The sequence below is a fragment of the Anomaloglossus baeobatrachus genome, chromosome 9, assembly GCF_048569485.1.
Source record: "Anomaloglossus baeobatrachus isolate aAnoBae1 chromosome 9, aAnoBae1.hap1, whole genome shotgun sequence".
In the NCBI taxonomy this organism is placed as follows: Eukaryota; Metazoa; Chordata; class Amphibia; order Anura; family Aromobatidae; genus Anomaloglossus; species Anomaloglossus baeobatrachus.
In genome coordinates, this window is record NC_134361.1 from 209,370,740 (window position 1) to 209,383,137 (window position 12,398).

Below are 12,398 nucleotides of genomic sequence, written 5' to 3' on the forward strand. Positions count from 1 at the left end.
GGGCTCAGTGACGCCCCAAGTTCTGATCTGCAGCTGGCTGGATACACTCGGATCCGGGCACTGAACAGTATTGACCCATCCTACGGTGTCCTTTAGAGGACATACATGTAAAGCTGAGTTAAGTCTGAGTGTTACTGCATAGTGTTCACTGGGGGGCGTGGCCTTCTGCTTCCTGTATGACACCGACCAATCATAAGTGGGCAACAACATAGAAGTGCAGAAGGACCTGTGATGATGTCATCAGGGTCACATGACCAGAGTCCACAGGGCCTGCCAGCCAGAAACAAGCATGAAGATAGAGTTCATGTTAACTTATCAGGTACCAAACATTTGTTTGCTAATATCTCCACAGCGGAGAGGCGAAACGTAAATATACTGCAGCCACCGATACAAGGCGAAACGTAACTATACTGCAGCCACCAATACAGGGCGAAACGTAACTATACTGCAGCCACCGATACAAGGCGAAACGTAAATATACTGCAGCCACCGATACAAGGCGAAACGTAACTATACTGCAGCCACCAATACAGGGCGAAACGTAACTATACTGCAGCCACTGATACAGGGCGAAACGTAACTATACTGCGGCCACTGATACAGGGCGAAACGTAACTATACTGCGGCCACTGATACAAGGCGAAACGTAAATATACTGCAGCCACCGATACAAGGCGAAACGTAACTATACTGCAGCCACCGATACAAGGCGAAACGTAAATATACTGCAGCCACCGATACACGGCGAAACGTAACTATACTGCAGCCACCAATACACGGCGAAACATGTGGTGACAGATCCAGGGGCTCTTGTGGCATTTGCAGCGCAGTCTTGTTCTGCAGCCGGTGCTGGTCCACAGGAGACCTGAGGTCATCACTTTGGACAGATTGTCCTGATACCACAATGTGCTATATTTAGTTTTGCATAGGACTGCGGGTAATGAGTTCTCAACAACACCCTATATTACCAGTGCTCGGAGGCATCACTACATGTTACATAGGACTGCACGTAACATCTGCTGTGATCTGTGCTCGCAGATATCAGTACGTTATAAGTTGTGTTACATAGGACTGCAGGTGATACTGTATGATATAGTAGGTATCACTGTGTGTTTGTTGTAGGTTACATAGGACTGCAGATTCCCCTATTGCTTCTCTTTCATCCAGGGCCATGGTATAGATGAACCAGTAACTGCTCAGATCCTCTACCTCTGGCCGCTCAGATCCTCTACCTCTGCTTGCTCGGCTCTTCTACCTCTGTCCGCTCGGCTGCTCTACCTCTGTCCGCTCGGCTCTTCTACCTCTGTCCGCTCGGCTCTTCTACCTCTGGCCGCTCGGCTCTTCTACCTCTGGCCGCTCGGCTCCTCTACCTCTGGCCGCTCGGCTCCTCTACCTCTGGCCGCTCGGCTCTTCTACCTCTGGCCGCTTGGCTCTGGTGCCTCTGGCCGCTCGGCTCTTCTACGTCTGGCCGCTTGGCTCTTCTACCTCTGGCCGCTTGGCTCTGGTGCGTCTGGCCGCTCGGCTCTGGTGCCTCTGGCCGCTCGGCTCTGGTGCCTCTGGCCGCTCGGCTCTGGTGCCTCTGGCCGCTCGGCTCTTCTACCTCTGGCCGCTCGGCTCTGGTACCTCTGGCCGCTCGGCTCTTCTACCTCTGTCCGCTCGGCTGCTCTACCTCTGTCCGCTCGGCTGCTCTACCTCTGTCCGCTCGGCTCTTCTACCTCTGTCCGCTCGGCTCTTCTACCTCTGGCCGCTCGGCTCTTCTACCTCTGGCCGCTCGGCTCCTCTACCTCTGGCCGCTCGGCTCCTCTACCTCTGGCCGCTTGACTCTTCTACCTCTGGCCGCTTGGCTCTGGTGCCTCTGGCCGCTCGGCTCTTCTACGTCTGGCCGCTTGGCTCTTCTACCTCTGGCCGCTTGGCTCTGGTGCGTCTGGCCGCTCGGCTCTGGTGCCTCTGGCCGCTCGGCTCTGGTGCCTCTGGCCGCTCGGCTCTGGTGCCTCTGGCCGCTCGGCTCTTCTACCTCTGGCCGCTCGGCTCTGGTACCTCTGGCCGCTCGGCTCTTCTACCTCTGGCCGCTCGGCTCTTCTACCTCTGGACGCTCGGCTCTGGTACCTCTGGCTGCTCGGCTCTTCTACCTCTGGCCGCTTGGCTCTTCTACCTCTGGCCGCTCGGCTCTTCTACCTCTGGCCGCTCGGCTCTTCTACCTCTGGCCGCTCGGCTCTTCTACATCTGGCCGCTCGGCTCCTCTACCTCTGGCTGCTCGGCTCTTCTACCTCTGGCTGCTCGGCTCCTCTACCTTTGGCCGCCCGGCTCTGGTACCTCTGGCCATTCGGCTCTTCTACTTTTGGTTGCTCGGCTCTTCTACCTCTGGTTGTTCGGCTTTTCTATCTCTGGCCGCTTGGCTCTGGTGCGTCTGGCCGCTCGGCTCTGGTGCCTCTGGCCGCTCGGCTCTGGTGCCTCTGGCCGCTCGGCTCTTCTACCTCTGGCCGCTCGGCTCTGGTACCTCTGGCCGCTCGGCTCTTCTACCTCTGTCCGCTCGGCTCTTCTACCTCTGGCCGCTCGGCTCTTCTACCTCTGGCCGCTCGGCTCTTCTACCTCTGGCCGCTCGGCTCTTCTACCTCTGGCCGCTCGGCTCTGGTACCTCTGGCCGCTCGGCTCCTCTACATCTGGCCGCTCGGCTTTTCTACCTCTGGCCGCTCGGCTCTTCTACCTCTGGCCGCTCGGCTCTTCTACATCTGGCCGCTCGGCTCCTCTACATCTGGCTGCTCGGCTCTTCTACCTCTGGCTGCTCGGCTCCTCTACCTTTGGCCGCCCGGCTCTGGTACCTCTGGCCATTCGGCTCTTCTACTTTTGGTTGCTCGGCTCTTCTACCTCTGGTTGTTCGGCTTTTCTATCTCTGGCCGCTCGGCTCTGGTGCGTCTGGCCGCTCGGCTCTTCTACCTCTGGTTGCTCGGCTCTGGTGCCTCTGGCCGCTCGGCTCTGGTACCTCTGGCCGCTTGGCTCTGGTACCTCTGGCCGCTCGGCTCTTCTACCTCTGGTTGCTCGGCTCTGGTACCTCTGGCCGCTCGGTTCTGCTGCCTCTGGCCGCTCGGTTCTGCTATCTCTGTCACTAAACTCCTTGTTCGGAGCAGTATGTCAGCAGAAGAGCCATCTCCAGAGAGGACATGTGACTTCTGCTGATCTTACAAGATGCTGGAAGTTTCTGTCCCACCTTGTCTCCTTCCCACCACAGCGCAGCGCCCCCCACAGGCAGCTTGTGTCCTGTACTCGGCAGATCAAAGGCTCCAGCGGTGCCTGATTGTCCCCTGATGTCGGCTGATTGTGTGTCCCCGGGGGGCCGCGTCCTGCGCCTGGGCGAGGTGTAAGCACGGCCTCTCGGGGTCCTCACTTATGTCTGCAGCTGTTCCCTCACAATACAGTGTATGTGGGTCACTGTACAGCGCTACAGTGGCGGATGGTGCTATAGAGGTCACACATAATACCGCCCCCCGAGGCGGAAGGAGATCGTACAGCTCTCGGGGGCCATGTGATGTCCCGCTCCCCCCATACAGCCCCCCAAAATCTGGTGAGAATTCCCTGCGCTCCCCGGTCTCCTGTAAGCCGGATGTAATTGGGTTCAGCGCCCGCCGGCTCCGAGCACTTTATAGCCCTAATCTCATTAGGAAAGTGTAAATCCCCTTTCACTTGACTCCGATTCTGCTAATCAAACAAATCCGTAACGTCTCGGGGCCGGTTCCCAGCGCTCACGTAGGTGAACTTCTCCAGCAGCCGCGAAACTAATTACCCCCCGGAAATCTCCCGCCACACACCCACAAAGGACATTGAAATGTCACCGTCAATCAAAAGCCATAGTCATGTGAGGAAAAGTCCACGGCTGGAGACGAATGATGGCTTGTGAGGGGGACACCACCACCGAGCAGTCGGGGGAAAGTTGGAGGGGTGCGATGCCTGGGCTTACCAGGACGTGGGGAGGGATGCGATGCCTGTGCTTACCAGGACGTGGGGAGGGGTGCGATGCCTGGGCTTACCAGGACGTGGGGAGGGGTGCGATGCCTGGGCTTACCAGGATGTGGGGAGGGGTGCGATGCCTGGGCTTACCAGGACGTGGGGAGGGGTGCGATGCCTGGGCTTACCAGGACGTGGGGAGGGGTGCGATGCCTGGGCTTACCAGGACGTGGGGAGGGGTGCGATGCCTGGGCTTACCAGGATGTGGGGAGGGGTGCGATGCCTGTGCTTACCAGGACGTGGGGAGGGGTGCGATGCCTGTGCATACTAGGATGTGGGGAGGGGTGCGATGCCTGTGCTTACCAGGACGTGGGGAGGGGTGCGATGCCTGGGCTTACCAGGACGTGGGGAGGGGTGCGATGCCTGTGCTTACCAGGATGTGGGGAAGAGTGCAATACCTGACCTTACCAGGATGTGGGGAGGGTTGCGATGCCTGGGCTTACCAGGATGTGGGGAGGGGTGCGATGCCTGGGCTTACCAGGACGTGGGGAGGGGTGCGATGCCTGTGCTTACCAGGATGTGGGGAAGAGTGCAATACCTGACCTTACCAGGATGTGGGGAGGGTTGCGATGCCTGGGCTTACCAGGATGTGGGGAGGGGTGCGATGCCTGTGCTTACCAGGACGTGGGGAGGGGTGCGATGCCTGTGCTTACCAGGACGTGGGGAGGGGTGCGATGCCTGGGCTTACCAGGACGTGGGGAGGGGTGCGATGCCTGGGCTTACCAGGACGTGGGGAGGGGTGCGATGCCTGGGCTTACCAGGATGTGGGGAGGGGTGCGAAGCCTGTGCTTACCAGGATGTGGGGAAGGGTGTGAAGCCTGTGCTTACCAGGACGTGGGGTGCCCCTGCCTGTGCTTACCAGGATGTAGGGCGCCCCTGCCTGTGCTTACCAGGACATGGGGTGCCTCGTGTGTGCTTACCAGGATGTGGGGAGGGGTGCGATGCCTGTGCTTACCAGGACATGGGGAGGGGTGCGAAGCCTGTGCTTATCAGGATGTGGGGAGGGGTGCGATGCCTGTGCTTACCAGGACATGGGGAGGGGTGTGAAGCCTGTGCTTACCAGGACATGGGGAGGGGTGTGAAGCCTGTGCTTACCAGGACGTGGGGTGCCCCTGCCTGTGCTTACCTGGATGTAGGGCGCCCCTGCCTGTGCTTACCAGGATATGGGGTACCCCTGTCTATGCTTACCAGGAGATGGGGTGCCTCGTGTGTGCTTACCAGGATGTGGGGTGCCCCTGTCTGTTCTTACCAGGACTTGGGGAGGGGTGCGATGCCTGTACTTACCAGGACGTGGGGTGCCCCATGTGTGCGTACCAGGACAAGGGGTGCCCTGTGTGTACTTACCAGGACGTGGGTGCCCCTGCCTGTGCTTACCAGGATGTAGGGCGCCCCTGCCTGTTCTTACCAGGATATGGGGTGCCCCTGTCTGTGCTTACCAGGATGTGCGGTACCCCTGCCTGTGCTTACCAGGATGTGGGGTGCCCTTGTCTGTGCTTACCAGAATGTGGGGTGCCCTTGTCTGTGCTTACCAGGACATGGGTGCCCTTGTCTGTGCTTACCAGGATGTGGGGTGCCCTTGTCTGTGCTTACCAGGATGTGGGGTGCCCTTGTCTGTGCTTACCAGGACATGGGTGCCCTTGTCTGTGCTTACCAGGATGTGGGATGCCCTTGTCTGTGCTTACCAGGACGTGGGGTGCCCTTGTCTGTGCTTACCAGGACGTGGGGTGCCCCCGGCGCAGGGCAATGTCCCTTTCTTTATACAGCACTTTGTCATAGGGTTCGTTCACACACTGCAGAATTCTCCATCTCTACAAAGAGCTTGGAGAAATACTTGCACCCTCTGCAGAAACCGCCCCCCTGAGGTGCAAGGAGCCGACCGCCAGTCCCCGGAATCTGTGTGAGAAATCTGGCACGTGTGACTACTGCCCTACTGACGGATGGCTGACTGTATCCGCATGCTGACAACCACTACACCCATCCGGCCGCGGCAAGACCTCTCCTCCCGTCCGACCAGCCCAACACACCACGAGGGGCCGGGGTTCAGATTGCACCACCTTGCTCCGGTCGGGGTGCCTGCACCCAGATCACTTTCAGGGGAGTGGGGGAGGGGGGAGATGAGGATGCAGGAAGGTAACCTACTTGGGTGAGTTCAGTGCCCATCAGGATGAGGAGGACCAGGCTCATCAGCTTGCTTGTGGGTTGCATTTCTCGGTGCCAGTCTTGATCCGGTTCCTTCCTCTCGCTCGCTGCCTCGAGGATTTCTTGCCTTTCTTCTTCTTCCTCCTCTTCGCGGTGCTTTTGTTCCGGGGGGGGTCCGTCCTTCGTTCCTTCTGGCGTGTCTCGGCAGCCCTAGGAGACGAGGCAAGGAGTCTGGGGTGTGAAGTGCACACTTGGCATATTGTGCGCTATCCCAGATCCGCTCCTTGTGTCTTGGGTGTTGGGGCTCTTTAATGGCTTCCTGGACTGAAAGGCATTTGCAAGGAGGAACTCAATGGAGCACAAAATGATGGTATTGCTTTTGCCAAAAGTTTGCCTTGAAAAGGGAGGGCAGGGATAGAGGGGAGGAAAAAAAATACACAAGCGGTGGTAGCAGTGATGCAGCTAGTGAAAAGGTACCACAATTTCTCCTTAGAGGACTGAATCTCTGCCAGCAAAATGGAAGCTGTAAGAGCGGCTCTGATTGGCTGATGTGCCCCCGCCGGAGATTGGCCATTAATATTCGCCTGCCCAGCCGGCTTACTGGACCTGTCATTCGGTGTGCAGCGTGGCCGTGATTGGAGGCTGTGTCATCCCCTCGCCGCCTGGCTTTTGTTCTCGTCTCCTCCAGCAATAACAATGCACAGATGCACAATGCTGGAGTGAGCGGCCGCGTCCGTCCCCGCCATAGCACGCAGGCACAATCCCAAACCCGTCTGTATGCAGAAAATACAAATCACAGATGCAGCAAGGAGGCAGGTGCACCCTCTATAATGCACGGAGAAAGATGCACCCTCCATAATGCAAGGAGGCAGGTGCACCCTCTATAATGCAAGGAGACAGGTGCACCCTCCATAATGCAAGCAGGCAGGTGCACCCTCTATAATGCAAGGAGACAGGTGCACCCTCCATAATGCAAGCAGGCAGGTGCACCCTCCATAATGCAAGCAGGCAGGTGCACCCTCCATAATGCAAGCAGGCAGGTGCACCCTCTATAATGCAAGAAGGCAGGTGCACCCTCGAAAATGCAAGGAGGCAGGTGCACCCTCGAAAATGCAAGGAGGCAGATGCACCCTCGAAAATGCAAGGAGGCAGATGCACCCTCCAAAATGTAAGCAGGCAGGTGCACGCTCCATAATGCAAGCAGGCAGGTGCACCCTCCATAATTCAAGCAGGCAGTTGCACCCTCCATAATGCAAGGAGGCAGGTGCACCCTCCATAATGCAAGGAGGCAGGTGCACCCTCCATAATGCAAGGGAGCAGGTGCACCCTCCATAATGCAAGCAGGTGCACCCTCCATAATGCAAGCAGGCAGGTGCACCCTCCATAATGCAAGCAGGCATGTGCACCCTCCATAATGCAAGCAGGCAGGTGCACCCTCCATAATGCAAGGAGGCAGGTGCACCCTCTATAATGCAAGAAGGCAGGTACACCCTCGAAAATGCAAGGAGGCAGGTGCACCCTCGAAAATGCAAGGAGGCAGATGCACCCTCCAAAATGTAAGCACGCAGGTGCACCCTTCATAATGCAAGGAGGCAGGTGCACCCTTTATAATGCAAGGAGGCAGGTGCACCCTGTATAATGCAAGAAGGCAGGTGCACCCTCTATAATGCAAGGAGGCAGGGGCACCCTCTATAATGCGAGGAGGCAGGTGCACCCTCTATAATGCGAGGAGGCAGGTGCACCCTCTATAATGCGAGGCGGCAGGTGCACCCTCTATAATGCGAGGAGGCAGGTGCACGCTCCATAATGCAAGCAGGTAGGTGTACCCTCCATAATGCAAGGAGGCAGTTGCACCCTCCATAATGCAAGCAGGTAGGTGTACCCTCCATAATGCAAGGGAGCAGGTGCACCCTCCATAATGCAAGGAGGCAGGTGCACCCTCCATAATGCAAAGAGGCAGGTGCACCCTCCATAATGCAAGGAGGTAGGTGCACCCTCCATAATGCAAGGGGGCAGGTGCACCCTCCATAATGCAAGGAGGCAGGTGCACCCTCCATAATGCAAGGAGGCAGGTGCACCCTCCATAATGCAAGGAGGCAGGTGCACCCTCCATAATGCAAGGAGGCAGGTGCACCCTCCATAATGCAAGGAGGCAGGTGCACCCTCCATAATGCAAGGAGGCAGGTGCACCCTCTATAATGCAAGGAGGCAGGTGCACTCTCCATAATTCAAGGAGGCAGGTGCACCCTCCATAATTCAAGGAGGCAGGTGCACCCTCCATAATTCAAGGAGGCAGGTGCACCCTCCATAATTCAAGGAGGCAGGTGCACCCTTCATAATGCAAGGAGGCAGGTGCACCCTTCATAATGCAAGGAGGCAGGTGCACCCTGCAAAATGCAAGGAGACAGGTGCACCCTCCATAATGCAAGGAGGCAGGTGCACTCTCCATAATGCAAGGAAGCAGATGCACCCTCCATAATGCAAGGAGGCAGATGCACCCTCCATAATGCAAGGAGGCAGGTGAACCCTCCATAATGCAAGGAGGCAGTTGCACCCTCCATAATGCAAGGAGGCAGGTGAACCCTCCATAATGCAAGCAGGCAGGTGCACCCTCCATAATGCAAGGAGGCAGGTGCACCCTCCATAATGCAAGGAGGCAGGTGCACTCTCCATAATGCGAATAGGCAGGTGCACCCTCCATAATGCGAGGAGGCAGGTGCACTCTCCATAATGCGAGGAGGCAGGTGCACTCTCCATAATGCAAGGAGGCAGGTGCACCCTCCATAATGCAAGGAGGCAGGTGCACTCTCCATAATGCGAGGAGGCAGGTGCACCCTCCATAATGCGAGGAGGCAGGTGCACTCTCCATAATGCGAATAGGCAGGTGCACCCTCCATAATGCAAGGAGGCAGTTGCACCCTCCATAATGCAAGGGAGCAGGTGCACCCTCCATAATGCAAGGAGGCAGGTGCACCCTCCATAATGCAAAGAGGCAGGTGCACCCTCCATAATGCAAGGAGACAGATGCACCCTCCATAATGCAAGGAGGTAGGTGCACCCTCCATAATGCAAGGGGGCAGGTGCACCCTCCATAATTCAAGGAGGCAGGTGCACCCTCCATAATGCAAAGAGGCAGGTGCACCCTCCATAATGCAAGGAGGCAGGTGCACCCTCCATAATGCAAGGAGGTAGGTGCACCCTCCATAATGCAAGGGGGCAGGTGCACCCTCCATAATCCAAGGAGGCAGGTGCACCCTCCATAATGCAAGGAGGCAGGTGCACCCTCCATAATGCAAGGAGGCAGGTGCACCCTCCATAATGCGAGGAGGCAGGTGCACTCTCCATAATGCGAATAGGCAGGTGCACCCTCCATAATGCAAGGAGGCAGTTGCACCCTCCATAATGCAAGGGAGCAGGTGCACCCTCCATAATGCAAGGAGGCAGGTGCACCCTCCATAATGCAAAGAGGCAGGTGCACCCTCCATAATGCAAGGAGATAGGTGCACCCTCCATAATGCAAGGGGGCAGGTGCACCCTCCATAATGCAAGGAGGCAGGTGCACCCTCCATAATGCAAGGAGGCAGGTGCACCCTCCATAATGCAAGGAGGCAGGTGCACCCTCCATAATGCAAGGAGGCAGGTGCACCCTCCATAATGCAAGGAGGCAGGTGCACCCTCCATAATGCAAGGAGGCAGGTGCACCCTCCATAATGCAAGGAGGCAGGTGCACCCTCTATAATGCAAGGAGGCAGGTGCACCCTCCATAATGCAAGGAGGCAGGTGCACCCTCCATAATTCAAGGAGGCAGGTGCACCCTCCATAATTCAAGGAGGCAGGTGCACCCTCCATAATTCAAGGAGGCAGGTGCACCCTCCATAATTCAAGGAGGCAGGTGCACCCTCCATAATTTAAGGAGGCAGGTGCACCCTTCATAATGCAAGGAGGCAGGTGCACCCTCCATAATGCAAGGAGGCAGTTGCACCCTCCATAATGCAAGGAGGCAGGTGCACCCTCCATAATGCAAGGAGGCAGGTGCACCCTCCATAATGCAAGGAGACATGAAGATTATAAAATGCCGCCCCATAGGGAAGCCACTTTTTTAAGTTTTTTCAGATTATTTTTCTCCGTGGTTCTATAACCGTTTCCGTCAGTGACGCGTCCCTTGTAGTTGTTGTGTCTTGATGCGGCTCCGGACATGAGGGAAGTGGCCACACGTATGTCAGTCCTGGGGCCCGATCCGCGGCAGCTCCCGATGTCAGCTGCCAGGTCTGATCATTGTTCTTATTTTTCCCATGTGTGAACATACCGGGAGCTTGTGCTGCTATACATCATCTGTGGCATAAGAGACATTAGTAGTCGGATGCCCTTTCATAGTGGCCACTGTTTATAATGTGGGTTCTTTTTTTTATCACCTTTTTAACAGTGAAGGAAACTGTCACAAACCACCGGGGGGGTCACTCAGAAATCCCCCGCGCTGGCTACCAGTACGTCACGATCGGGGGGTAACAAGCAGGAGTCACCCCTCCTTTATACCTCCCGACCGACAGACAGAGCACGTGACGCGCTCTCTAGCGCCCCTCTTATAGTCAGGCCAATTATGGAATTGCCCGACAATAAGAAAGGAGGCCGCTATACTACTTATGCCGATTATTGAAGGGTCCCCGGTGAGAGTAAGGTATATATTCCCCCGACCTCCGCGGGCGGAATATATAATATCTTCCCGAATCTCACTGGCCTCCCCACAATAATCCTTGGCACAACTCGCTGCCACCAACCGCTTCACGGTAACTATTAGCCGAACACACAGACGTGGGATTCAAGATCGAGATAACAGAACAGCCCAAGATTAATTATATAATTTAATCGCCTAAAGCACACTAGAAACTACAATATATACAATAGGGAATCTACAGAATATACAGTTATGTCAGAGTACAGTTACAATCAAAGCATGGGTTACAAACAGGCATACACAGTTCCAGCAGTTACCTTGTGTGTCTGGCCACAGGGGGGCGCTGTAGACCAGGTTTCCAGGAACTCTCTCACAGGTCTGTCCCAACCAGGCCCCCGAGCAGAAGAACCCTGGAAAATGGCCGAAGTAGGGTTATCAACCTGGGCAATCCAGGTCCCCTCCTACCTTAGTGACCTCACAGGGAAGCACTGCTCCACCCCTGGCTTGAGTTATGGACAAAATCCACAACATGGAATATGGCCATAACTTTGCCTGGGAGCGTCGTAGGCGGACGCCAATGCTCTCATTGTGACAGTTATGAATTTAGCTACAGAACGAGGGGACTCATGACCTGTCTACGAGTTCCCATATGGCTGATATCACGCCTGGGGCATTTCCCAATGTCCTGCTCCCATAAAAAGGGGGTGCCGGCATCGTCCACATGCGGAGACACCATTTTTATGGTTGCCATATTTATCGGAAATATGGCTTGCGAGATATGAACCATTTTTTACTGGAGTCGTTCTGTCTGGCTATTTCCATAGCCTTGCTAATGAGAGAGCAGCTCCTACTACAGGGTGACGGCAGGGAGTCATCCTGTGTCCATTGTCTTAAAGCCACCTAATTTCCATATCACAGGACATGGCCATGGAATTTGTTGCTAAACCAGTTGTGTGCTTCACAGATGCTGGACATCTGAGAACAAGAATGGAGGGGGGGCACTGCCAGGGAGTGATGAGAGCAATTATGACTTCTAGTCATAATTCCTCTTCATATCCCAGGATTTACCTCACACCTCCCCCCTTTTGAGGGCGCTAGGGGGCAGCACACTCCGGTGTTCCCCCGTGCGCCCGTCCGCGACCTGTCCTTGTCGGGACAGCCCGTCTGCGTTACCGTGGTCACGGCCCCTTTTGTGGCGAATGGTGAAGTCGTATTGCTGGAGCGCAAGGCTCCATCGCAACAATCGCCCATTCGTCCCAGAGACGGTGTGCAACCAGCTGAGGGGATTGTGGTCCGTCTCCACGATGAAGTGGCGCCCGTATAGATAGGGTTGCAGACGCTGCAGGGCCCACACTATGGCCAGGCACTCCTTTTCCATCGTGGAATAGGCCACTTCCCTTGGTAACAGCTTCCTGCTCAGGTACAAGACTGGGTGCTCTTGGCTCGCAGAGTCCACCTGGCTGAGCACCGCACCGAGGCCGAAGTCACTGGCGTCGGTCTGTACTACAAACGGCCGCGTGAAGTCGGCTGCCTGTAGCACGGGCGGGCTGGACAGGGCGTCCTTTAGGGCCCGGAAGGCTGTCTCGCA

The 12,398-nt window shown here is 56.4% G+C and overlaps 1 protein-coding gene across 1 annotated transcript in view; it reads right to left on the minus strand.

The window, feature by feature from the left end:
* The window catches only part of OLFM1 (olfactomedin 1), a 79,652-nt gene extending 72,993 nt beyond the window's left edge, over positions 1-6,659 (minus strand). The window contains exon 1 of the mRNA XM_075324348.1: positions 6,139-6,659. Within this exon, the coding sequence (XP_075180463.1) occupies positions 6,139-6,204 (66 nt within the window). The 5' untranslated portion in view covers positions 6,205-6,659. The remainder of the gene's footprint in view (positions 1-6,138) is intronic.
* Positions 6,660-12,398: the final 5,739 nt, after the last annotated feature.